This window comes from Takifugu rubripes, chromosome 2 (genome assembly GCF_901000725.2).
Source record: "Takifugu rubripes chromosome 2, fTakRub1.2, whole genome shotgun sequence".
Classification (NCBI taxonomy): Eukaryota; Metazoa; Chordata; class Actinopteri; order Tetraodontiformes; family Tetraodontidae; genus Takifugu; species Takifugu rubripes.
The window spans coordinates 12,102,408-12,122,786 of NC_042286.1; the positions used below are offsets into that span (position 1 = coordinate 12,102,408).

General features: G+C 43.2%; 5 protein-coding genes across 14 annotated transcripts in view; 3 read left to right on the plus strand and 2 right to left on the minus strand.

The window, feature by feature from the left end:
* Window positions 1-10: 10 nt before the first annotated feature.
* On the minus strand, window positions 11-2,540 carry gemin2 (gem (nuclear organelle) associated protein 2). The gene is made up of 11 exons (XM_003975984.3): window positions 2,415-2,540; window positions 2,199-2,334; window positions 2,016-2,100; window positions 1,749-1,838; window positions 1,571-1,630; window positions 1,162-1,278; window positions 956-1,000; window positions 806-874; window positions 624-734; window positions 395-453; window positions 11-300 (listed from the first exon to the last, which is right to left on the minus strand). The coding sequence occupies exons 2-11, from the start codon at window positions 2,318-2,320 to the stop codon at window positions 246-248; spliced, it is 813 nt and encodes a 270-aa protein (XP_003976033.2). The 5' UTR covers window positions 2,321-2,334; window positions 2,415-2,540; the 3' UTR covers window positions 11-245.
* Window positions 2,541-2,639: 99 nt separating this feature from the next.
* On the plus strand, window positions 2,640-5,547 carry LOC101066970 (melanoma inhibitory activity protein 2-like). Its single transcript, XM_029827060.1, has 4 exons — window positions 2,640-3,044; window positions 3,413-3,546; window positions 3,726-3,812; window positions 3,927-5,547. The coding sequence occupies exons 1-4, from the start codon at window positions 2,927-2,929 to the stop codon at window positions 5,001-5,003; spliced, it is 1,416 nt and encodes a 471-aa protein (XP_029682920.1). The 5' UTR covers window positions 2,640-2,926; the 3' UTR covers window positions 5,004-5,547.
* A 545-nt stretch (window positions 5,548-6,092) lies between these two features.
* Window positions 6,093-15,681, plus strand: mia2 (MIA SH3 domain ER export factor 2). 3 transcript variants are annotated; one of them, XM_029827041.1, is made up of 25 exons: window positions 6,093-7,790; window positions 7,903-8,061; window positions 8,284-8,372; window positions 9,919-10,050; window positions 10,186-10,207; window positions 10,331-10,419; window positions 10,541-10,612; window positions 10,708-10,818; window positions 11,024-11,095; window positions 11,192-11,296; window positions 11,423-11,545; window positions 11,669-11,827; window positions 11,965-12,055; window positions 12,184-12,251; window positions 12,342-12,412; window positions 12,496-12,597; window positions 12,680-12,776; window positions 12,927-12,994; window positions 13,149-13,234; window positions 13,327-13,443; window positions 13,549-13,686; window positions 13,952-14,089; window positions 14,443-14,492; window positions 14,571-14,733; window positions 14,805-15,681. In XM_029827041.1, exons 1-25 carry the CDS (start codon window positions 7,469-7,471, stop codon window positions 14,978-14,980), a joined length of 2,820 nt encoding a protein of 939 aa, XP_029682901.1. In that variant the 5' UTR covers window positions 6,093-7,468; the 3' UTR covers window positions 14,981-15,681. The 3 variants fall into 3 exon arrangements, with proteins under 3 accessions (XP_029682901.1, XP_011615159.1, XP_003976031.2); XM_011616857.2 differs by lacking the exons at window positions 6,093-7,790; window positions 7,903-8,061; window positions 8,284-8,372 and adding an exon at window positions 8,664-8,815; XM_003975982.3 differs by lacking the exons at window positions 6,093-7,790; window positions 7,903-8,061; window positions 8,284-8,372 and adding an exon at window positions 9,108-9,466.
* Window positions 15,682-15,858: 177 nt separating this feature from the next.
* On the minus strand, window positions 15,859-19,892 carry brms1la (BRMS1 like transcriptional repressor a). 2 transcript variants are annotated; one of them, XM_011616855.2, is made up of 9 exons: window positions 19,780-19,892; window positions 18,628-18,784; window positions 18,113-18,203; window positions 17,893-18,020; window positions 17,725-17,804; window positions 17,534-17,630; window positions 17,344-17,433; window positions 17,171-17,235; window positions 15,859-17,022 (listed from the first exon to the last, which is right to left on the minus strand). In XM_011616855.2, exons 2-9 carry the CDS (start codon window positions 18,764-18,766, stop codon window positions 16,924-16,926), a joined length of 789 nt encoding a protein of 262 aa, XP_011615157.2. In that variant the 5' UTR covers window positions 18,767-18,784; window positions 19,780-19,892; the 3' UTR covers window positions 15,859-16,923. The 2 variants fall into 2 exon arrangements, with proteins under 2 accessions (XP_011615157.2, XP_003976030.2); XM_003975981.3 differs by lacking the exon at window positions 19,780-19,892 and adding an exon at window positions 19,397-19,568.
* The window catches only part of ralgapa1 (Ral GTPase activating protein catalytic subunit alpha 1), a 43,835-nt gene continuing 43,280 nt past the window's right edge, over window positions 19,825-20,379 (plus strand). For 3 of the 7 annotated variants that reach the window (XM_029827024.1, XM_029827002.1, XM_029827018.1), the window contains exon 1: window positions 19,825-20,256. In XM_029827024.1, coding sequence (XP_029682884.1) covers window positions 20,151-20,256 — 106 coding nt within the window. In that variant the 5' untranslated portion in view covers window positions 19,825-20,150. The remainder of the gene's footprint in view (window positions 20,257-20,379) is intronic. The other 4 variants (XM_029827009.1, XM_029827028.1, XM_029827030.1 and 1 more) reach the window with 4 other exon arrangements.

The following is a 20,379-nucleotide window of genomic DNA, read 5'->3' on the forward strand; positions in this document are numbered from 1 at the left end:
ATCCAAGGGCTGGTTTAGAAAAGAGTTTAATTAACTTTGTACATTAAAACAACAGGTGGGGAAGACCATCGGGAGATTCTTTAAAAAAAAACCACACAATAGTTTCAAAATGGTCCAAAAATCTGTCCACTTCTCCCTATTTGGCTGGTTTTTCCACCCACAAATTTGGCTAAAACTCGCCAACCAGGTTGCTGCTGCCAGTGTGGGAAATTTGTCCGATATGTCGTTCCACACATATGTTGTGTCTAATCTTGGGACTCGTCCTCTGGCTGGTCTGCTAGGTCATTCTGCTCAAAATACCTGTGGGATGGAAGAAAAAAAAAAAAGATTCAGGCAGGTGCACAAAAATCACCCCATATTTCATAGTTGACGCTGCTCATATGAGCTAAACAACCTGGCAACAAGGCAGATGAGCAGGTTGAGGGCAGGAAGCGTTTCATCCATCTCACTCTCCTATGAAAATAAATAATAGAAGAGATCAAGAGCGAAAAGCTTGTGTTTGAATCTTGTAGAAATGTTCGAAGGTAACCAGTGTATATCCAGAAATCATCCAGCACCCAAAGTACGATGATAAGCAGGAGAAGTCAGGCTGAAGACAGAAGGCGCAGAGTTACCAGGCTCACCAGTGTGCTGCGGAGCTGAGCGCATCTCCTGGCCAACTGTCTAATGGAGGAGTGGGCTTCAGGCAGCAGAGGCTTCTCCAGGCAGGCCAACAACGAATACATCCAGAGACCCTGCATCACACACCAGGAATGATGACTAATCAGTGGCGAAATGCACAACCAACAATCTAAACTGAACTCACCAACTGAGGAACAAACGCGTGCTCTTCAAACCAACCGATGAGAATCTCCAGCACTGTCAGCAATGTGGTCTGTAGAGAGGTGACCAGAGATTAAACAGCTAAATGGTGAAAGAGTTGAGACTCTAGATGTCTCATCGGTTGGTTGTTTACCTGGTTTAGTCTGCTGACGACGGTGAGGAAGGGCGGGAAGCCAACCTGAATAGAGGACGCGTCGACCGAAAAGGGGTTTCATTCATTTTCATGAGAAACACATTGGTCGTGGTGCTTTAACAAAGCATTCCTAGTCTAATATAGACTGTTAATAAACACTATTCTTATAGTAAGACTTAATGGTAGTTCAGAAACCTTCATACGACCTTGTTATAGTCTATTCCTGGACCTGTTTCTGCATCTGTGTGGCAGGATGAGGTCTCCAGATGGACCGTCTCTCCTAAACAAAATCTCCTCCAGCCGTCTTCGTCTGTCACCTTTGGCTGAGCACACAAAGCAAAGCTTTAACTAGTTCTCTCGTGCACAATTTAATACAAAAATGTGTACTTAGGGAGGTAAAGTTAACAAATTTATAATCAAAACCTGAACCCAGAATTCCAGTAAACTGCTGTTTCAAGCTATTGGACATTTCTGCATCACCAACCAATTTAAATTATTGAGTGTATCTGGATAAAGAGCATGAAATCCTCTGATTTCAAATGTATACTACAAATGAAAAGTAATGAGTGTATATATATGTCAACCACGTCATAAAAGGCCGAGCCAGGTCCTCACCATCGTCACGTTCTCATCAAGCGTTTGGTTTCTCCAGTGGATCCTGTTCTTTGTAATTCTCTAAAGACAGAATACAGAACACAAACAAGAGGCTCTTTTCTTTTTCTATTGACAATAGTTTCATTTCTTTTGGGTTGCTGGGCCTTTAACAAGGGATTTTAGTTAGATTTTGTGGCACCTGTCTCATATCTGAGAAGTTACAGACTTGCTGCTGCTGCCAGCTGAGACTGGGGGAGAAACCCACTGGAGCTACAGGACAACCTGCCACCTGAAACACACAGAAGGAGCTAACAAACGGTGTCGATCATGCATTCCTGCTGCTACACCACTAGGACACATAACACCAATTCAGTTATTGTACAGGAAAATGCAAACCCACATATAGAAGTTGAAAAAAAACGGCTTTGAAACATTTTTAACTGCGTGATTTGTGCACATTACTCACTGAAACATTAACTGTCTGTTTCTTCTTCAGTTTTTTGGGGTCAATTTCAGCAACCACGACGTCTGGACACAATGACGCCTCCAGGCTGATAAAGAGAGTATATTATATATATAAACATGACAAATTGGATTACGCATGCACAAACAGTAAATTGTTTCGATTTGTTTAAAGAAAATAACTTACTGAACTTGACGAAGGTATTCTTGAGGGTTTCTCGGTGGTCCAGTCACACTAAATTCCCCTGTGTTCTCTCCCAAATCGACTGGCAACAGCCTTGGCATCAACTCTTCCATGTCAGACTTCATGTTTTTTTAATCAGCTGCGGGAAAATTCAATATATTATTCTGGGATTTTTGCCCCCCAAAAGTCACGCCATATATAAGTAAACGTTTGACTCACAATAAAAAAAACAACACTTTATAACCACAAACTACGAGTTTTCGCAGGAGTTGTGGTTAAAACTGTGAGAAACCCGCCATCTTGGATATTGGCGCAGAATGATGACGTGCGTTCTGCGCGGCGCTTTATTTACTATAAACATGCAGTTAAAAATACAGGGCGAAGTTCACAATGTAACCATGTTATCAAAATAGATAAACAAAATATAATAGTCTTACATTGCTTGTTTATTCAAGTTAGCCATATGCTATTTGTTTATCATTTCCACTTAGAATGCGAAAAAAGATCTGGTCCCACACAATAGTCTTTTTTTTTTAACTGCCATCACCGCTTAAAAGTTAATGATTATCCTCATTCTAGCCCTATATCTAATCACACGCTCTCCCATTTAGTATTGAGTCTTCATGGCAGCAAGAGTTGGCGAGGCAATGTCCACTCTCCACCACAACTCAAGGATTTCCTCTACATTATGGACATTTTCTTTTAAGACACTCCTGTCGACACAATAAAAAATGTCTGTTTTACAGATGTACAACATCTTGCTGCAAACTGTATTACTTTTTGTGATTTTGCCACAGTTAAATCTGGGACTGTCTGACTACAAGATCTGTGGAGATTCAGAGTGTGAAAGTAAGTCTAATCTCTGCAGTTATTACCTCTTGTCATGAGCACACAATTTCCATGCAATCTTGTAAGTTACCTTTAACCTTGTAATACCTAAAATGAAAGGCTCTTTCGTTGTCGATGAAAATGGTGTTTTATTGAACCTTTTGAACGAAAAGAAACTATCAATTTTCATAGCCAATAAGGTTTATTAATGTGTCCTATTTTTGCCATATCCAACATTTTCGTGCAATTTATTGCTCACAATTTGTCTCTCTTAAATGAATAGAGACACAAAAGACACAATAGCACAAAAACACCGATGATATTACAGGGTTAAATTTTATCGGGAGTTTAACTATGTCTCACTGCATTATGTGTGCCATTGTGTGCAGGTCCGATGAGCAGAGTTCAGGCTATCAGAGACCACCATGGAACAGACTGCCGTTTCTTGAACTTCAAACAAGGAGAGATCATATTTGTTTACCATAAACTGACTGGAAAGAGAGAAGATCTTTGGGCCGGAACTGTATGTCTAATATGTCAAACAGTATCTATCTATAGATCTAGATATGAAAATAAGCCAAACAACTTTTGTATGATTGGTTTTTTTTTTATTACAAAAGATGTTTCCATGGGGGATCATATCATTTGTAACTGAGACTGTAAAATCTGAAAAGCGTTTTAAAGAATTCTTCTGTGCTTTAGATCGACAAACAGTTTGGATATTTCCCAAAGAATGCTGTGCGAGAGGAACATTTTCATACAACCATGGAAATAGTTGTGGCAACACAGGTAGACACATTATTTTATGTCCTCCTTTGCAGCTGGACGTAAATGTGTAGTGAACCAGTATTGCATGTTAAATCTGCACCATGTAAAGAGCTCACATTTCCTCTCTTCATTCAGGAGTCAGATTTTTTCTGCATGGATGAGTTTGGTCATCTCATTGACTACAGTCATCTGGACCGTGTTGGCGGTGAGACAAAAGTCAGTACTCAGGATACAGAAACCCCACAAACAACCCTACCTGCTGATGACACAAATGCTGAGAGTCTTTCCAAGTTTGTCTCTGCAGACTCTTCAGCGACAGTACAGTCGCTCAACACATTAAATGAAATGGATGGTAGGAAATATGAGGATGCTACGGCTGCTCAGGGACAAACGCAACCGCACAACGAAAAAGGTGGGTCTGCCTCTGCTAGCTGGCCTGGTTCTTCAGTGACAGGATGGTTTGGCCTGACTGCAGTGGAGAAACCTGAGAGTACAACTGAACAAGAGGAACAAGGTGAGAGCCAGCCTGAAGCTTCTTTTACTTCAACAATGACTGGGTGGCTCGGGCTGGGAGGACAGGAGAAACCTGCAGTGGAAGATAGTGTAAATACTGATTCTCTGGCTTCGACAATGACTAGATGGCTTGAGTTTGGAGGAAAAGAAAAAACAGATCATATGTCAGAACAGCAGCAGGACACTGAAAAAGACAGTGGCTTAGAACAAGAACCAGCAGAAAAATATAGGAGCAGGAGGATGTCCATGAATATAGAAGACACTCAGAAGGAGACGGAAGGCACCAGCACATTGGAATGGTTGGGAAATGGACTCTCAAACAGGTTCGGCCTCAGCCTCTCCAATCAGGAGTCAGAACATATGGACCCTACTTTGAAAGACCCCAAAGAGACCCCCAAGGAGGAAGAACAACCAGGCTCTTGGTTTGATATACAGGACATATTAGGGTTTAATAAAGGTAAAATAGTTGTTGGAAGTACAGAAAGTAATGTGAAGGGGACAGAACAACGTACAGGCGCAGAAAATGTGAACAGTGGTCAGTCACAGCCTGGGTTGATGGAGCAGGTGGTGGCAGAAACAAACAGTCTTTCAGAGGAGGCGGAAACTCAAAAAGATGAAAGTCAGGCATCAGAAAGAAAATGTCGTCTGCCTCCGCAGATTCAGTCACTGGGGACAGTAATGGCGATGACCTGCACCTAGGTACTTCAGACACTGGCAAAGATAAGCTCTCCAGTGAAGGCTTAGCATACAGAGATGCTCAAAAAGATATCTCTACTGTGGGTGAAATATCATCAATGTTCAACAGCTTGTTTTATGTAGGCAGAAGTGAGGGAGTTCAAGATAACATTGCAGAGGACAGCCAGAAAGACATGGTTCCAGTGGATGGAGAGGAGTCTGCAGAAATGAAGGATAAGAGTCATCAGGTTCCAAATACAATAGAGGTAGAGGAAAAAAATAGAGAGCCCGGAGAAAGAAAACACAACTGTCCCTGATCAGAGTTTTACGACTCACAGCTCAGCTTCCTCTGACGTTCTTGGACCAACTGCATGCGAGGATGGCAAAAGAGCTGATGAGGAAAAGGCTCAGACCCCGGATTTCAAAGACAGCGTCGATAGGTTTCTAACTAGTCGTGATCGTGACTATAAAGGACGTGATGCTGAGAGAACTTTACCTGATTACAACTATCCCACCGCTCAGGATCAGGGTAGCAAAGGTGAGATTGACCAGATTGTAGGCAATCAGCTTATCATGTCATCAGGCTCAGCTGGTGAATACAGAGAACAGGTCTCTCATGAGGATGACAACTTGACAAGTCAAGAAACCGGTGTTGCTCCCTTCGATTCACTGCTAATGACGGATAAAGTGGCAGAGGCACATCCTGACTGGTCAGAAAAGGAGGGCGAAATGCTTCGGGCTGGGGACATCGCTGAGCTCATTCGGTCACCCCAACCTGCTGATGGAAGTATCAAAAACATGACTGTAGATGTCTCAGAGGACGATATAGGGAAAACAACACAGGCCACAGAAGATGATAATACTGCAGGTCGCAAATCAGAAAGTGATGCAGATATTGATGCAGGAGCAACTATGGACGGGGAAAATATTGCTGGTGGTGACATTATAAAGGGAAACTGCGCTACAGACATCAGTAGATCTACAAACAGAGATCAAGCAAATGGAGAAAGATGAGAAAACAGAAGACATAATGAGAACAGAGGAGGTTAAACCACCTGATAACCACCAGGCAGTAAAGGAGGTGGAACAAGAGGAGATCATTGCAATGGGGAATGGGATAGAGGGAGAGGAGACACAAGGTGAAGGAGAGGAGATTAACAAGGACAAGGTGGTGGTCCAGGGAGCACAGACGCAGAAGGGAGAGTTAACAGTGGAAGAAGAAGAGGTCAAGAAAGTGGAAACGCAGCAGCTAGTCTTTGGTGCAAAAGACGAAAAGCTGGAGGAAAAGGTGCAAGAGAGCAAGGAAGACCTAAGAAAGGAGGACGTAACTCAAGCAGAGGAGAGGATAGATGAAGGACAGTCATCCCCTTATTTGAAGGCAGATGCAGAAAGCGTCATCCAGAGTGAGACACAAAGTGAGGGGTCCTCAGGAATATCCACACACACCGAAAAAGGCGATGCTAAAGCCCTACAGGACAAGGAAGAGGGCAGACACCAGGAGGAAAAGGTGAAGAGCACGAAAGAGGAGGATTCCCAGGTGAATGAGATGACTGGGAGCAGGGACGAGCCAGATTGTTTGATGGACCGTTGTTCTGAAGCCCCTGCAAATAGAGATGGAAACACTTTGGGAACTGAGAGGAGCTCAACACATCTAGAGGGAACACAGACAGGAGAGCAACATCCGCCCACTGAGAAGGATCAGGATATTACAGAGAGCCTAGGGAGGACTGACTTTGAGAGTATGGAGGAAGAAGAAGAGGGTAGAAAACAAGTAGAACAAGATGGATATGACAGTACAGCAAATACCGAGAGCACAGGAAATACATCAAATGTAGCTGAAAGTACCAAAGACAGCGCTGCCAACTCCAAAGAGCTGCTATATTCATCTGTGATGAATGATGATCAACTAAATTCCGCTGAGGTAGAAAAGACTGGCTACACAGAAGAGAACACACTCCACCAGGGAGAAAGGTCGGACACAGAAATGGTCAACAACAGCACTTCAAAAGATCATAAGATGGATACAGTGGATGATTCTGGAAAGGCAGAAGTACTGATGACAATGGAGGATGACCCAGCCAGTCCTAACCCTGGACCTGAGGTAAGAACTGAGACCGTGAACGAGGTTGTTGTAGAGGATGAAAGTGGGGGAGGTTCAAGCCTCCTAAAAGGCGCCTTTGGATATTTCAGCCACACACCTGCCACCGAATTGGTCCAGAATTTGGATTCTAACGCGGGTGAGGTGCACGGCTCTCTGATTTCTGAGCCAGAACTGGATTCAACTGATGTTTACGCTCAGGATGTAACGACGGCCCCCCCCCATCACGCCACCCCAGCCTGCCCCACAGCAGGAGTCACAGCCTTCTCCGCCACCCATCCAGACGGCATCTCCGCTCCATCCGCACCCCACTCCCTCACTGCCTGCAACTCCACATCACCTCCACCAAACAAAGGGTCTCTCCAAACACTACAAGAACCTCCTCGCTCACATGAGCGTGGAAGAGATGGGCATTCTGTTGGAGAACTTCGGTAGACACAAGCTGCAATTTTTGGATTATATTTGCGGAAGGTCGGAACCTATGATTGAGGAGCTCGATCATGATGAATCTATACTGTTAGACGTTGAAGGGCTTCTTCATTATCATTTGGATGCGCTGAAATCCCCCCGCACGAGGCTCACAGATGCACCACAGGAAGAAAAAGAGAAGACCCGAACGTTCGTTGCACTTGAGAAGCTACAACTGCTGGTGGCAAGAGTAAAAGAAATGTTCAACAGAAGAAAATTGGACGTCAGAAGCGCGTACCATCAAGGTATATCATATCAGATAAGATTGGTATTGAATAATTTCATATTTTAGTCTTAGCAGGGGTTTGATTTCCCATGATCTCAACCAGAGTGTATGTGTTTCCCTGGTAAATACAGCTGAAGGTAGCTGTGATGATGAATCCTGCTCAGCTATGGCCGCGGAGCAAGTGTCAAAAAAGAGAGGAGACTCCTCTGTGTTGCTGGATGCCAATGCGCTGAAACAACTAAATAGAGACACAAAGGAGAGCGTAACTCTGGTTGGAAAAGTTCTGGGAGGTATGTCTTATTCAAGCATCCGAAACCCAAAAGGGATTAAAAGATATTTCAAAGGTGTTACACTGTACAGTTGATATTTTTTGTTCTGTGAACCACAAACGTACAACCTGAAGTACGACACTATCATTGGCACAAAAAACAACCAATTGCCCTTTCTCTCACAGCACTGTTTTAACCATGACCTTTTTGTTTATATTCAATTCTGTGCTACTCTAACTAAAGGGGCCATGAAACCAATCCTGAAACTGACAGAGGACGTGACCCCCCATGCCCGTGTGGCGAGGGAGCACATCTTTTGGTTGACTGTACAGGTAAGAGTCATCATCACGCTTCAGTTTGTCAAAGCCAATTGTATTGTCAGCTCCCCAGAGACTTCCATCAGCATTAGCACCATGAAATTTAACTTATAACAGGGATTGTGTGTTTGAGTGTTACGCGTAGTCTTTGTTATCAGTAGGCACATTTTTTTTTCTCCCAGGTAACTTAAATGTCAGCAACTATGTTACGCACAGGGTGGATGTTTTTTTGTTAACAAATGAGTAGGAGGACCATGCATCTGCTATTAGTGGACTCTGGCTCTTTAAGACACTGAACTCAACTGTCAGACCAGTTGGACTGTCAACAAACCGACTTAAATCCTGGAAATTTGTTGTATGTGCCGAGTGTGTTGGCTGCTCTTCTCAGGCAAACTGTATCGTACAGTTTTAAGAGAACCCACTGATAGTGGCAAATGGAGGAAAATGAGCCCAGTTTGGTGAGTAACACTTTTGGTGGGTCATGGCTTCAACTGTCCTTCAAAAACAGGGCTTGTCGTGGGCCAAATAGTCACATCCAAAACAAGGGACAAATTTATTGATGTAATGTGTTAATAACTTTTGAAAAATCGCGTTCGTAATCGAACAAAGGCGCGTAAATATTCCGAACTGTGACACCTGTTTCTGCGCTTTTATGTGCCAGTGTGGCATATTACGTTTGGTGACGTTTGGGCTGAACCATGACGCAGGCGGGGGTGTTCATATAGCAAAACACATCTATAATCAGTCATACTAACACGCTGGTTACCTGTTTGAACGTGTGTCTTAATTATCTGAAGCCATGGTGTTAATAAGCGTAATGAATCGGAATAGACCTTAGCGAACCATTATTTAGATAATAGAAGTATCCTCCACGGTCCGGATCGTGACGTGGTCCTCTGTTGATCGTCTATATTGTGAATAGGATGTGAAGTCGCCGCTTGTCCGGTTTCGTCTACTAATGTAACTTTAAATTAAGAACGCCACAGAATTACACCAGACTCTCTGCAATGGCGGAATATACGACAATCGACCCGTTGACTAGCAAAGCGGTGGATTTCCAGGCGGCGGCAGAGGCTTACTACAGTATCGCTCTGGAGAAAGTGAAGGATGTACGTTTGTGGCAGGTTTCGTTAGCATGTCCCTACTAGCCACCGTAGCCGAGTGACTATCAGTACAAACCGTCAGATATTACGTCCGAGTATAAACTTATTATTTCGTGTAATCCATAGGTGACTGCGTGTCTGTTGTACCGGTGTTGTTTACAAGCTGTCAAGGCTACAGGGAGAGTTTATGTCGCGATTTGAGCTGTGTTAGTAGTCCACCTCGGAGTTAGCTTACAGCCGTTAGCTAGCCGGCTGATTACACGTCAAAGCTAAACTATGACAGCTGTTTTGTAACAGACAAATACACTAGCATTCTTTCTAATAAGGTGTGGAGCAACACGAGAATAAACAGCCTCGCCATGCAAACGTGTGATTGTGATCGAGCGATCTCTTTCCACAGCTCTAAGAATATTTGTTAATGGATATTTATTGATCACTAAGGTTCTATTCCCATTCAGGTTGTATCAGCACTGCCTGCTGACATTAGACCTGGTCCAGATCTGTATGGCATGCCATGGGAACCAGTTATCATCTCTGGTCTGCTGGGATTAATCACAATGCTGTTGTTCACCTGTCGATGCTATAGCTCTGTGAGTACATCTGCATCCGAATCCCAGTTTTTATGGGCCTGAATTGGTACTGGTTCAGAAATTACGATGCCTTCAATATTCAATGTAGTAATGATTGTTTTTTCTTTGATTTTTTTTATTATTATTTTTTTGCAGGTAAAAAGCAGGATGTATCGAAGTAAGTAAGCACTGACCTTCCTGGCGGAAGTCTGTGCTCTCCGAGTGCTTTTTTCCCCTTGTTTTTTACTGTAATAGACAAAAAAATGGGCCAAGAACAATGTGTTTTATCCAATGTTTTCAGGTAAAGAGCAGTGGATGGCTGAGCAAGTTGCACAGCTGCTGAATGAAAAGTGTAAAGTCCTGGAAACGCTGAGCAAATGTCAGCAAGAGGTTGGTATTGACGTCGGTGGACGGACTAATTCTGGCAGGTTGAAAAGTCAACGGAGGCAAAACTCAGAACATTTATGAACATAGATGTTAATTTCTTAGCTTTTCTCATGCTTTTTTGCAGTATGAAGACTTGGAGAGCTTACTGAGGGACAGCGGCGTCTTGGCCCAAACTCAAAGGGCACAAGATCTTGAGGTAAGGAAAAATGTTCTATAATTATATCTGCTGTGTGCTTTAGTTTACTATTTTATGGAATCATGCATGGTTGACATAACTTGTTTCTGTTCCAGAGTGAAATTTCAACGCTGGGGCATGGTAAAAATGAGTTAAAGGAGGACCTTGAACAACTAAAAGATCAGCTAGACCAGCAGAGAGAATACAAGAGGGAGCAAGAAAGGAGGGTGGGGCGACGCACAACTTCAACTCTTTCAAACTCTAAATAATTATAAATTCTATAACAATGCTTCCGCTGTGTTTCCACAAGTATTACAGTGAAAGAGAGCATTGTACAATGTTGCTTAACAACAGTTATACTGATCTCATTTCAACAGGAATTACAATTTATTGCAGACATGTGACTGGGTTAACATTTGGTTAATTTTATAGATAACAGAGCTTGAAGAAAGCATGAAGACATTTGATGAAGAAACCAAAGATCTCCAATTGCAACATGAGCAGGTGCAGTCCTCCCTCAGAGCTGCTTTCTTCTCTTTTTTGCTGCTCTACGTGTCCGCGTCACTGTGCTTCACAGGATATTGCTTCATTTGTGTCCAGGCACAGACAACTCTGAAAGTTTACAATATGAACAGCGACAGACTGCAGCGGAATCTGGAAACGGCCAAGGAGGAGAACACACTCCTACAGGAAAGCAATGCTCAGGTAGGGTTCGTACTGTATTTTAGAATGACTGTCATCCCTATAGACAGAGTTATACTGTTTTTTGACAGTTTTCTTACATTTCTAGTCTGTTGTACATTCGTTTAATCCGCCACCTTTCCTCTCCAGCTGGGTCAGCAGGTGGAGGGATGGGCAGAGAGGGTTAGTGAGCTGGAGGAGGAGATGAGCAGGTGTAAGGTCACCCACAGCGTGATGCAACAGGACGTGGCCAACAAAGATGAGTGCATAATGGTAACGACTGGAGCACATTTATTGCGCAATATACTAAAAAAGAAAAGGCGGGTGTGTGCGGGGTTCTGGGATTAGCTCACTCTATCCGCTTTTTGTTGCTTACAACAAGTTTCCTGCCTTCAGTCCCTGACAGATCAGCTGCTGAGGATTAAAGCTTGGGACTCGGATCTGGAGGAAGAGACAACCGGTGGCGCAACAGAAATAGAGAAAAATGGAAGAGATGATGCAGCGGATAAACAAGGACATGTACAGAAAGTCCAAAAACTAATTTATGCTGCAAAGGTATTTCATCGGGCAACATCATTTCATCTCGTAAACCTGCATGATTTTGGTCTTTTGAAAACCCTCGTCGCAGACAAAAGTTCCTTCTGAAGTTGGACGCATATTGACAAAACTCCGCGCTGATTGTCTGTTTGCAGCTGAATGCAGACCTTAAATCGGTGGACGAAGACAAGGACAGAGTATTTGCCAAACTGAACGATGAAGTCAAAGCTAAGGAGGACTTGCTTGGTGAGTTTGTTCAGTTAAGACTCATGTGTGGAAGGCCAAAAATGCAGTTGGCTGAACGCAGTTTCATAACATCGGCAGAGATAAGATCAATGACTATTGTAATGATTGTGTTTCCGTGTGGTTTCTAGTTAGCATCAAAGAGATGGAGAAGGAGAAGTTTTCCCTGCAGTCAGACTCGGATAACTACTCAAACCAGGTGACTGACCTGAATCACGTATTGGTGACACTTTATTCAGCTGGTTTAAATTCAGCTTCTGAAATACTGTATCCTAATTGTCATGTCAAGGTCCAAAGACTACAGCAGAAACTTCAGATAATGACAGAAATGTATCAGGAGAATGAGCTGAAGCTGCACAGGTAGTGACACACGGATGATCGTGACGTTCCAAACGTGAAGCGCCGGTCGTGTGGGAGATGTTGATGAACTTCTGCTTTTAAAGGCTGTTGACAGTGGAAGAGAAGGAGCGTTTGCAGAAGGAAGAGAAGTTAAATAAAGCTGATCGAAATATTGCATTAGCCATGGAGGAACTCAACAACTATAGGTACATTTTTGGGTTTTTCTTAACGTACACATGCAAAAATACCTGCCTCCAACCGCTGTGTGTGTTTTTGATCCATATTTAGGCAAAGAGCAGCAGAGATGGAAGAAGAACTGGAGAAAACCAAACAGTCCTACCAGACTCAGATATCCTCACATGAGAAAAAGGCTCACAATAACTGGGTCAGTTTAATAAATGCTCATTCAGTGGCTGCCGTTAAAATACAATTTATTTCCAATGAACTTTGCTCGTAGGTCATATATCTGTGATGTCACCATGTTAATTCCGCAGTCTGTTCTAATATGTTCACTGATGATGGGTTGGTTTTCTAGTTGGCGGCTCGAGCAGCTGATAGAGATCTGTCTGACATCCGGAGAGAAAACGCCATCTTGAGACAGAAGTAAGCACAAACTAACCCCCTTAAAAACAGCCCACAGGCTGAAATAACAGCCTATTCTGTTTTGTTATGTATTAACTCAAGACGCCACAAACCATCAAAAGTTCAGTCCAGAGACAATTGGTCAATTGTTGACTTTAGAGGGTTTTGTTTACAGATTGACAGACACGCAGTTTAAAATTGATGCTTTGGACAAAGATCCCTTTGCCCTGGATAGCCTGGCGAGACCACTTCCTTTCAGAGGTTGGCGCGCACACACACACACACACACACACTTTAACTCTTTGGGAGTCTGTTAGGAAGCAGGAACTAAACCTTCTCTTACTCATTTCTAGCTGAAAGGTCGTTATATGGTCCGTCTTCCCTGGGGAGGCCTGGATCTGAAACCAGACCTTTTCTCTCTCCTCCTACATTAGTAGATGGGCCACCGGCTGCTAGGCTGTCACCTAGAGGTACAAAAATACTGATAATCCTTTCACATTAGTTGATTTTCATGTTTGATCATATGCCTATTCTCTTACCCTTTTTCATCTAAAATAATCTCCACTTTGCCGCAGCACCTCGTGGTCCAGGAGACCTCCCAGGTGGCCCAGGAGAGATGGAGCGGAGTGGAGGTCCTCATTCGGACAGCGGCTCAAATTCCCCTACGTGGGACAGAGATCGAAGGGGACCCCCACCAGGACCTCCACCTCCAGGTGTGTATCATGCTTCACATGGGTTAGGATCTGCAGTTTTCCACTGTCAAGTCTAGAAGTTTGTCAAGTTATCGGGCTACACGGTGTTACAGCACGACTGCGTTACGAACGTTTTAGTTGAACATGTGAGGAAACCCGTTCTGTGTGACAGGGGGATCAGGGAAGGGTGATCTGATCTGATTAGACTTCACTTTGTATCCGGCCCCTGGATATTGCAGAATAAAGTTACAGGGTTTAAAATTGAACTTTTCATTTTTATCCTTAGGCTATCTATTCCCAGAACCAGGTGGGCCAATGTTCAGGAGACCGCCACCTCCCCCAGGAGCTCTGGGCTATTTGCCTCCTCCTGGACCCTTACCTCCAGGTCCGCTACATCCAAGGAATCTGCCCTCAGGTTTAGCAGGTACGTCACGGTTGCTTAGCGTTGCTTTATTGTCATCTTTTTTTGATGGTTATGTTTTCTTTTGATGCTTCTAACAACAGTTAAGACAAGAAAGTTGTAATTTAACTGTAGATTTTAGTTTTAACATGATCATGTGTTGACGTACTTTGAATTGGAGCCTCTAAACCTGGGATGAATCAAATCATTTCATGAATTTATTTATCACATCAGATACATATGTTAGGTTTTAATACCAACATTCTGATCTACAGATAGTTTGTAAGATCATTTCCTCAACATATGGAAGGTACAACAGAAACCTGTTGCAGAGCTTGTGTGTCCTTTTCCTCTTTTAACTCATTATTTGAATGCAGATGGTTCATTCAGGGACACCAGCCTTGGACCTGAGCAGGACTACAGAGAGGTGAGACGTGTGCACGTGTGCTGTAATGGTGCATGTCGCCCAGCCTCTGACATCATATCATTCTTGCTTTTGATTTAGCCTGGAGATCGACGGACTCCCCCTGATGTTGAACCAAGAGTGGGGGGAGGACCTCCTCCTGGTCCTGTGATGGGTCCCATGGATGGTCCCCCTCCTCCTCGTAGAGGACCTTACGGACCCCCTCCTCCTGATTTCTACCCACCGCGGGGACCAATGCCGCCTAGTAAGCAGCCTCTTATACCCTATTACCCACAAATGTACTGAGTCATCCTAACACTTTGCCTCCCTCCCCAGTGTGGGCCCCTCCCCCTCCAGGAGTGATGTTCCCTCCTCGTTTTCCTCCAGGTGGGCCCTCTCTTCCTCCACCACCTCCTCACCTGGCCTCCTCTGTTCGACAGCCTCCTGCCTCCACAGACCCGCCCTTTCCCCCGAGCCAACCAGGTACCACGGGGGCGCACACCCCCACCTGAAGACGCGAGGAGATGTTGGATCTGGCAGCTTTTTTTTTGGGACGGGCTGTTTTAATCAGGAGTTCTGATGAGAATTGGAGAACCGACGGCCATCATTGCTCCACGTGGTGTTTTTTTTTTTTTTTTTTAAAAAACTCTTGCTCTTCTCCACCAAGCAGCTGTGATGTTTGTGAAGTCCATCTCGCTGCTGCAGGGTCACAGTTACCAGTTTGGGAGCAAGGCAGCTTCATCTCCATTGCTAGGAATTTTACCACGTGAGCCACAAACAGCTGCTTGTTTTGCCGGTTGGACCGTGTGATTGTAGAAATTGCGCATGACTGATAGTGTTTTATATTTGGTCGGCATTTCATCCCCCACAGTCGAGCGGGAAGATTATTTTACACCTGATGAAGTGTGTTTTAATGACTCCGTCGCTTGTGTAATTAATTTCGTACATCATTTCAGAGCGATTCAGACTTAAGAGAAGTCGTTGTGTGGACTTCATCAATAACACAATTTCAACGAAAGAGGAAAACACGTGATCAGATTTGACTCGTGTCTCCAACAAAATAGCCAATGTTTTTGTCAAATTTGACTCAGTTTAAACAATGGATGGACTGGAAAAGAGACTCGATTCAAAGCCTAAAATAATAACAGCTATGTGAATTTTGTAAAAAGTGAGTATTAATAGATGAATAAATACTTGTCAAATTGTCAAAGTATTTCTGACCCAATCTATTTGTTGGGTTTTTGTTGCCTTTGTCCTGTAACAGACACCAATTTTCCAGAAAAATCCCATCTAATTTGAAAAGTTGGTGAAACTTCTAGTTTAACGTCATGCTCAACCTTTGCTGCAAAGACATCTAATTAAAACAAAAATCAGTCCTGCAAATTATTTATGAAACAAGCTTTAATTGTATAAACCACCCGCATCATCAATGCTACAAATGGACTGGACACATTAACGAGCTGAGAAATACTGTTTTTAAAACAATGATTATGAAATTATTACTGTCAAGGCTGGTGGTGTCCAAGCGTAAAAGAGAGACAATCTTTTGATAGTTTCATTCACAATGACCCGCAGCACGATGGAAGAGGCAGAGAATGCAACAACACATGAATAACAAATCCAAAAATAGATACCTGGGGTTACCGTGACTACCACGTTAACAGCAGTGGGCTGCAACTGCAGCAGTATAGTTTGTAATCAAGAGCAGCTTGACTAAACCTGATGATCTATTCTAAATGAACAGAGTTAAAACTGATTAAAATGCTCCGACATCCAAATATCTTCATAGTGTTCTATTTAAAAAATATAATTTTTTCGTTTGACATTGTTTTTTCAAGTTTAAGAAGAGATAAACTGGGGGAAAAGCACTTTGACTGGGTGCTGCGAACACTTTAGAACATCATTATATGGCTTGTGTTTTCTCAATGATGCCAGAAACACCCGAAGTATAAAAAACAATCTAGGCAACATGGTGAACTGAACTGTACTGAGCTGAAGCCAAAAGAAAAGCGAATTGGGATCTGCGCACGTTTGAAATTTCTTTCTGAAAAGCAAAAAATACTTTAACATGACAGAACAATCTTCCCTTGTAGGTTTAAATGGCTCTTAATTTCAAGGGTAAAAAACTAAAAAAAAAAAATACAGATTTTATTTCTACGGCTGGTTTCTTTCAAATGCATTTCCCCCTAAACCTTAAAGCCAAAATCTATTTAAACAAAGGCTAATTTGTAAACATCACTTAAATTAATTTTAGGAAAAAAACAACAGGATGCAAAACTTGAGTTCTTGTGTATGTGTCTCGTGACACAGAGCAGCTTACCAACTGGTGCCCTTGGCTAAAGAGTGCAGTGGATTGTGGGAATAAGTGATAACCGTGTGCTTCCGTGTGTGTGTGTGTGTGTGTGTGTGTGTGTGTGGATAGTAGCGTCAGTTGCAGTGTGTCGGTCCGTCGTCCTCAGCAGTTGAGAATCGGTCTGTTCCGGTCTGTCCGGAAGGGGAACGCGGAGCTGTCGTAGTCAGCCTTCCCTCTGTGGGGGCCCAGCGTGGCCACGGCCTGGAACACAGCACCCGCCTGAGTTTTCCGAGCACTCGGGTCATCAGCAACCGTATCGTAGGTGTTACGCAATCCACATTTTTGGAACAGGCGCATAAACAAATGGGCCAGTTTTAGTCCTTAACAAATATACAAAACGGGCACACACCTTTCTGATAGCTGTCCAGTCTTCCAGAATATCCAGATCAGGCAGCATATAGACGATATATGGTCGTGAGCAAAGTTAAGGACGGTGGTAAAACACGAGTAGAAGAACAGATGTAGACACAGCCGTTGCTGTGAACACGAGGAAGCAAAGAATGATTAACAGCTGAAGGATATCAGAAACCACCGAAGGCCTTCTCCTTTTCTTATCTGGACTTAAAGCATCTCTCTTCTTCTTCCTCCCCGACACCTCGTCAGTCCACAGCTCTGACAGACGCACGGGCAGGATCGTTAGGCTCCGGTACTTGATAAGTCACCACAATATGCTGTGCACTCGTTACAAATATGGCGTGATGCCCACGATTACCTGACGTGATATCGATGCTGTGTCGGTCCTCCTCCAGCCTTCTTATTTTCTCCTCCAGTTCATTCTGAACCGTGTCGAAGAGCAACAGCTTCTCACTCTGCACAAACACGCGAAACCACAGGATACGTGATGAGCGCTCCCTTAGACCCTGCAAACGAAGCGATGATGACAAAAGCGTGCGTGTTCCCGACCTCCCAGTGTTGACAAGCTGCCTGGGTCTCGCAGTCGTACTTGTGCTTGACCGACTCCAGACACAGCTCTCTGTAGATACCTGATAGAGACAGAAATACACACCCCGGTGGAGATCTGAAATGGCCAATGTGTGCGATGACAAGCAGCCCATTGCCTGTTCCAGTTACCTGCCACCTTGGTGCGGACCTGCATGTTCTCCAGCAGCACCGCCAGAGGCTCCAGGTACTCTGCTGCCCGACCAGCCTCCACCTCTGCCAGCTTGCTGTTCACCTGACTGAGGCGCTCACGATACAGCCTGCACACACACGCAGCTGTAACTATGCCCGAGGGGATCGTTTTTTAACTAAAAAAATCAGAATCAAACTTGGGATAAACTCCTAAGCTTACTGCTCTTTCAGATCTGTAAACTGTTTTTCCAGGTTGGACATTTCATCCAGACATTCCATTCTCCTCCGCTCACAGTCCTCCTCATCCATTTCTAGGATATAATAGAGGCACACTTCTGTGTGAGGCATTTATGGAAAAACAAGCCTCTGCAGAGGCAATGAGATGTTTCAACAACACAGATATTTAAATCTACAGTCAATCCATTTAGTTAGAATGCAAGTCAAAACTTTTCAATTGACATCATAAGAATAAAGCAACAATTTCAGATGAAATCTCACCTCCGCCATAAGCACATGGGTGGAGAAATGTAAAAACAGATGAACTACAGTATGTACATGTTCAAAAATAACAGTGCGTTATTCATTTATTAACTGCTCATCCTAAATATAGAGCTGCTGAATTCACAATTTCATGTCCTTTATCACGCTCGCTATAATCAGATGAACCTAAGATAAAATCAGATAACTGCATCCAGGAGCTAAAGGGAAATGCTGTTCTGTGTAAAGGCTCCTCACCAGAACTCTCCCCATCCTCTGAGATTGAGGTGGTGTCGAAATCTTCCTCCTCCGTGCTGGACGCCTCGTGCTCCTGCTCCTCCACCTCCATGTCCACTGCTGTGCTCTCTTTCTTTTCCTGGTCACGGTGTACTGGCATGTCGGTATCAAACTGGTGCTGGGAGAGCGTCAGTGTAAATGGACTACAGCTGTACATGTCACAGGGTGTATCTATATCTTTCACACAGGTACAGTTATAATCACCGTAGTGTAAAAACATAATTTGAGAGTTGACAGTCAAAAAAGAAAAACTACGTTCTAGTCTGGGGTGTTTTATCAGGCACATTCTTGAGTTGAACAAATCAAATATAGAATTATTTTACATATCTAAAAAACAAAAGGAATTCTCTGAAGATTTACTCAAACGGTTTCTTTCTATCCGTGCCTATATAATCATATTGGAAATTATATTATAACATTGTTTTTAAAAAATGATCAGGTTGCAATTCAAGCCCATGCTTTTATCTACTTCAGTGTTTTGGTGGACCTGTGAAAATCATGAACCATGAAAACAAATTAGGTCCAACGTTTTGACGAAATTAGTTTTGGTTTGATGTTCTTTGTCCAATCAATCGTTTGGTCGACGCTGTAATTAACACGTTTAAAAACATCAACAGTAATCACAACAATAGCGCAGTAGCATGTTAGCAGGGAAGTGTAGTTTGCCACCAAATAACACGAGCAGGATTTGTGTACGTTATTTTAACGATAAAAACCAATCGTAACTCACAAGCAGGGTTGCTGCCGAACGTTTGCAAAATCCCTCAAAGAGAATTGATTTGCAGCATACACGTTTTAGAATATAAATATATATTTTACAACAGTTGTACCCGTGTCCGAGCTAGGCTAAAAACAAACGTTACTCGGGCCCCAATATTTGTATAGGGAACTGTAGTTCTCCGCATCGCTAATATTACGATCAATGTCGAGCTGACTGACGTCGAGAAACTACGTTACCCAAGATTCAGTCTGCTGACCATTGCTTTAAAATTCATGCTAATATAAGAGCAAAATAAAATATTTATTCTATTATTTTAAATATGTGTATATATATATTACACAATTGTAATAACAATGTCTCATAATTTTAAAACACTTGGTTGTATCTGTTACCCATTATTTTGGGATTGCTTATCGCCCCTCCGCCATGATGTTTTCTAAGTGAACAGCTAGCAAAGTAGCCAGTTAAGCTCGAAGGCTGCGAAGTGTTTTGGAAGGGAGCTGGGATGGATGGATGCCTAACCCCGCTACGTTTTACGTATTTAACTTAGTTTCAACAAGATGCGCATTCTCAGACCAATATTTGCCCTCCGCGCCGTTGCGGGGGGCTTTTAAGTCGTATTGCAGTGTTAATAAATAACCCAGGTGGGACGTTTTTTCCGTCAGTGTTTGAAGATTAACGCTAGCTAAGGTTGTTTAGGTAGCTACATAGCTAGCCCCTCCTTATAGCCTACCATCGCAATCTTGTGTCTTTTGCCCCAGGAATGTTCTCTAAAAAGCCTCATGGGGACGTTAAAAAATCAACACAGAAAGTGTTGGACCCAAAGAAGGACGTATTGACGAGGCTAAAGCATCTCAGAATAGTCATAGGTAAGTTAAATCTCTATTGAACACTTCTGGACATATCAGTATAGCATCAAAGTGGCTTCAACCCAGATTTGTCTCTGTAAACAGGAAATTCGAATCGCCAAAGTCTGACATGGTAATGTCTCT

What these genes read in the sequence shown, in the direction of transcription:
- gemin2 (XM_003975984.3), bottom strand. Translation starts at nt 2,320, where the DNA reads ATGAAGTCTGACATGGAAGAGTTGATGCCAAGGCTGTTGCCAGTCGAT. An exon ending in TTGATGAGAACGTGACGATG is followed by an intron (nt 1,279 to 1,570) that starts GTGAGGACCTGG and finishes TTGTGTGCTCAG; the next exon opens with CCAAAGGTGACAGACGAAGA. An exon ending in TCGTCAGCAGACTAAACCAG is followed by an intron (nt 875 to 955) that starts GTAAACAACCAA and finishes ACCTCTCTACAG; the next exon opens with ACCACATTGCTGACAGTGCT.
- mia2 (XM_029827041.1), top strand. Translation starts at nt 7,469, where the DNA reads ATGAGCGTGGAAGAGATGGGCATTCTGTTGGAGAACTTCGGTAGACAC. An exon ending in GAGGAACTCAACAACTATAG is followed by an intron (nt 12,598 to 12,679) that starts GTACATTTTTGG and finishes ATCCATATTTAG; the next exon opens with GCAAAGAGCAGCAGAGATGG. An exon ending in AAAAGGCTCACAATAACTGG is followed by an intron (nt 12,777 to 12,926) that starts GTCAGTTTAATA and finishes TTGGTTTTCTAG; the next exon opens with TTGGCGGCTCGAGCAGCTGA.
- LOC101066970 (XM_029827060.1), top strand. Translation starts at nt 2,927, where the DNA reads ATGTCTGTTTTACAGATGTACAACATCTTGCTGCAAACTGTATTACTT. An exon ending in TGGAGATTCAGAGTGTGAAA is followed by an intron (nt 3,045 to 3,412) that starts GTAAGTCTAATC and finishes CATTGTGTGCAG; the next exon opens with GTCCGATGAGCAGAGTTCAG. An exon ending in AAGATCTTTGGGCCGGAACT is followed by an intron (nt 3,547 to 3,725) that starts GTATGTCTAATA and finishes TCTGTGCTTTAG; the next exon opens with ATCGACAAACAGTTTGGATA.
- brms1la (XM_011616855.2), bottom strand. Translation starts at nt 18,766, where the DNA reads ATGCCAGTACACCGTGACCAGGAAAAGAAAGAGAGCACAGCAGTGGAC. An exon ending in CAGCATCGATATCACGTCAG is followed by an intron (nt 17,434 to 17,533) that starts GTAATCGTGGGC and finishes TGCGTCTGTCAG; the next exon opens with AGCTGTGGACTGACGAGGTG. An exon ending in AAGGCCTTCGGTGGTTTCTG is followed by an intron (nt 17,236 to 17,343) that starts ATATCCTTCAGC and finishes AACTTTGCTCAC; the next exon opens with GACCATATATCGTCTATATG.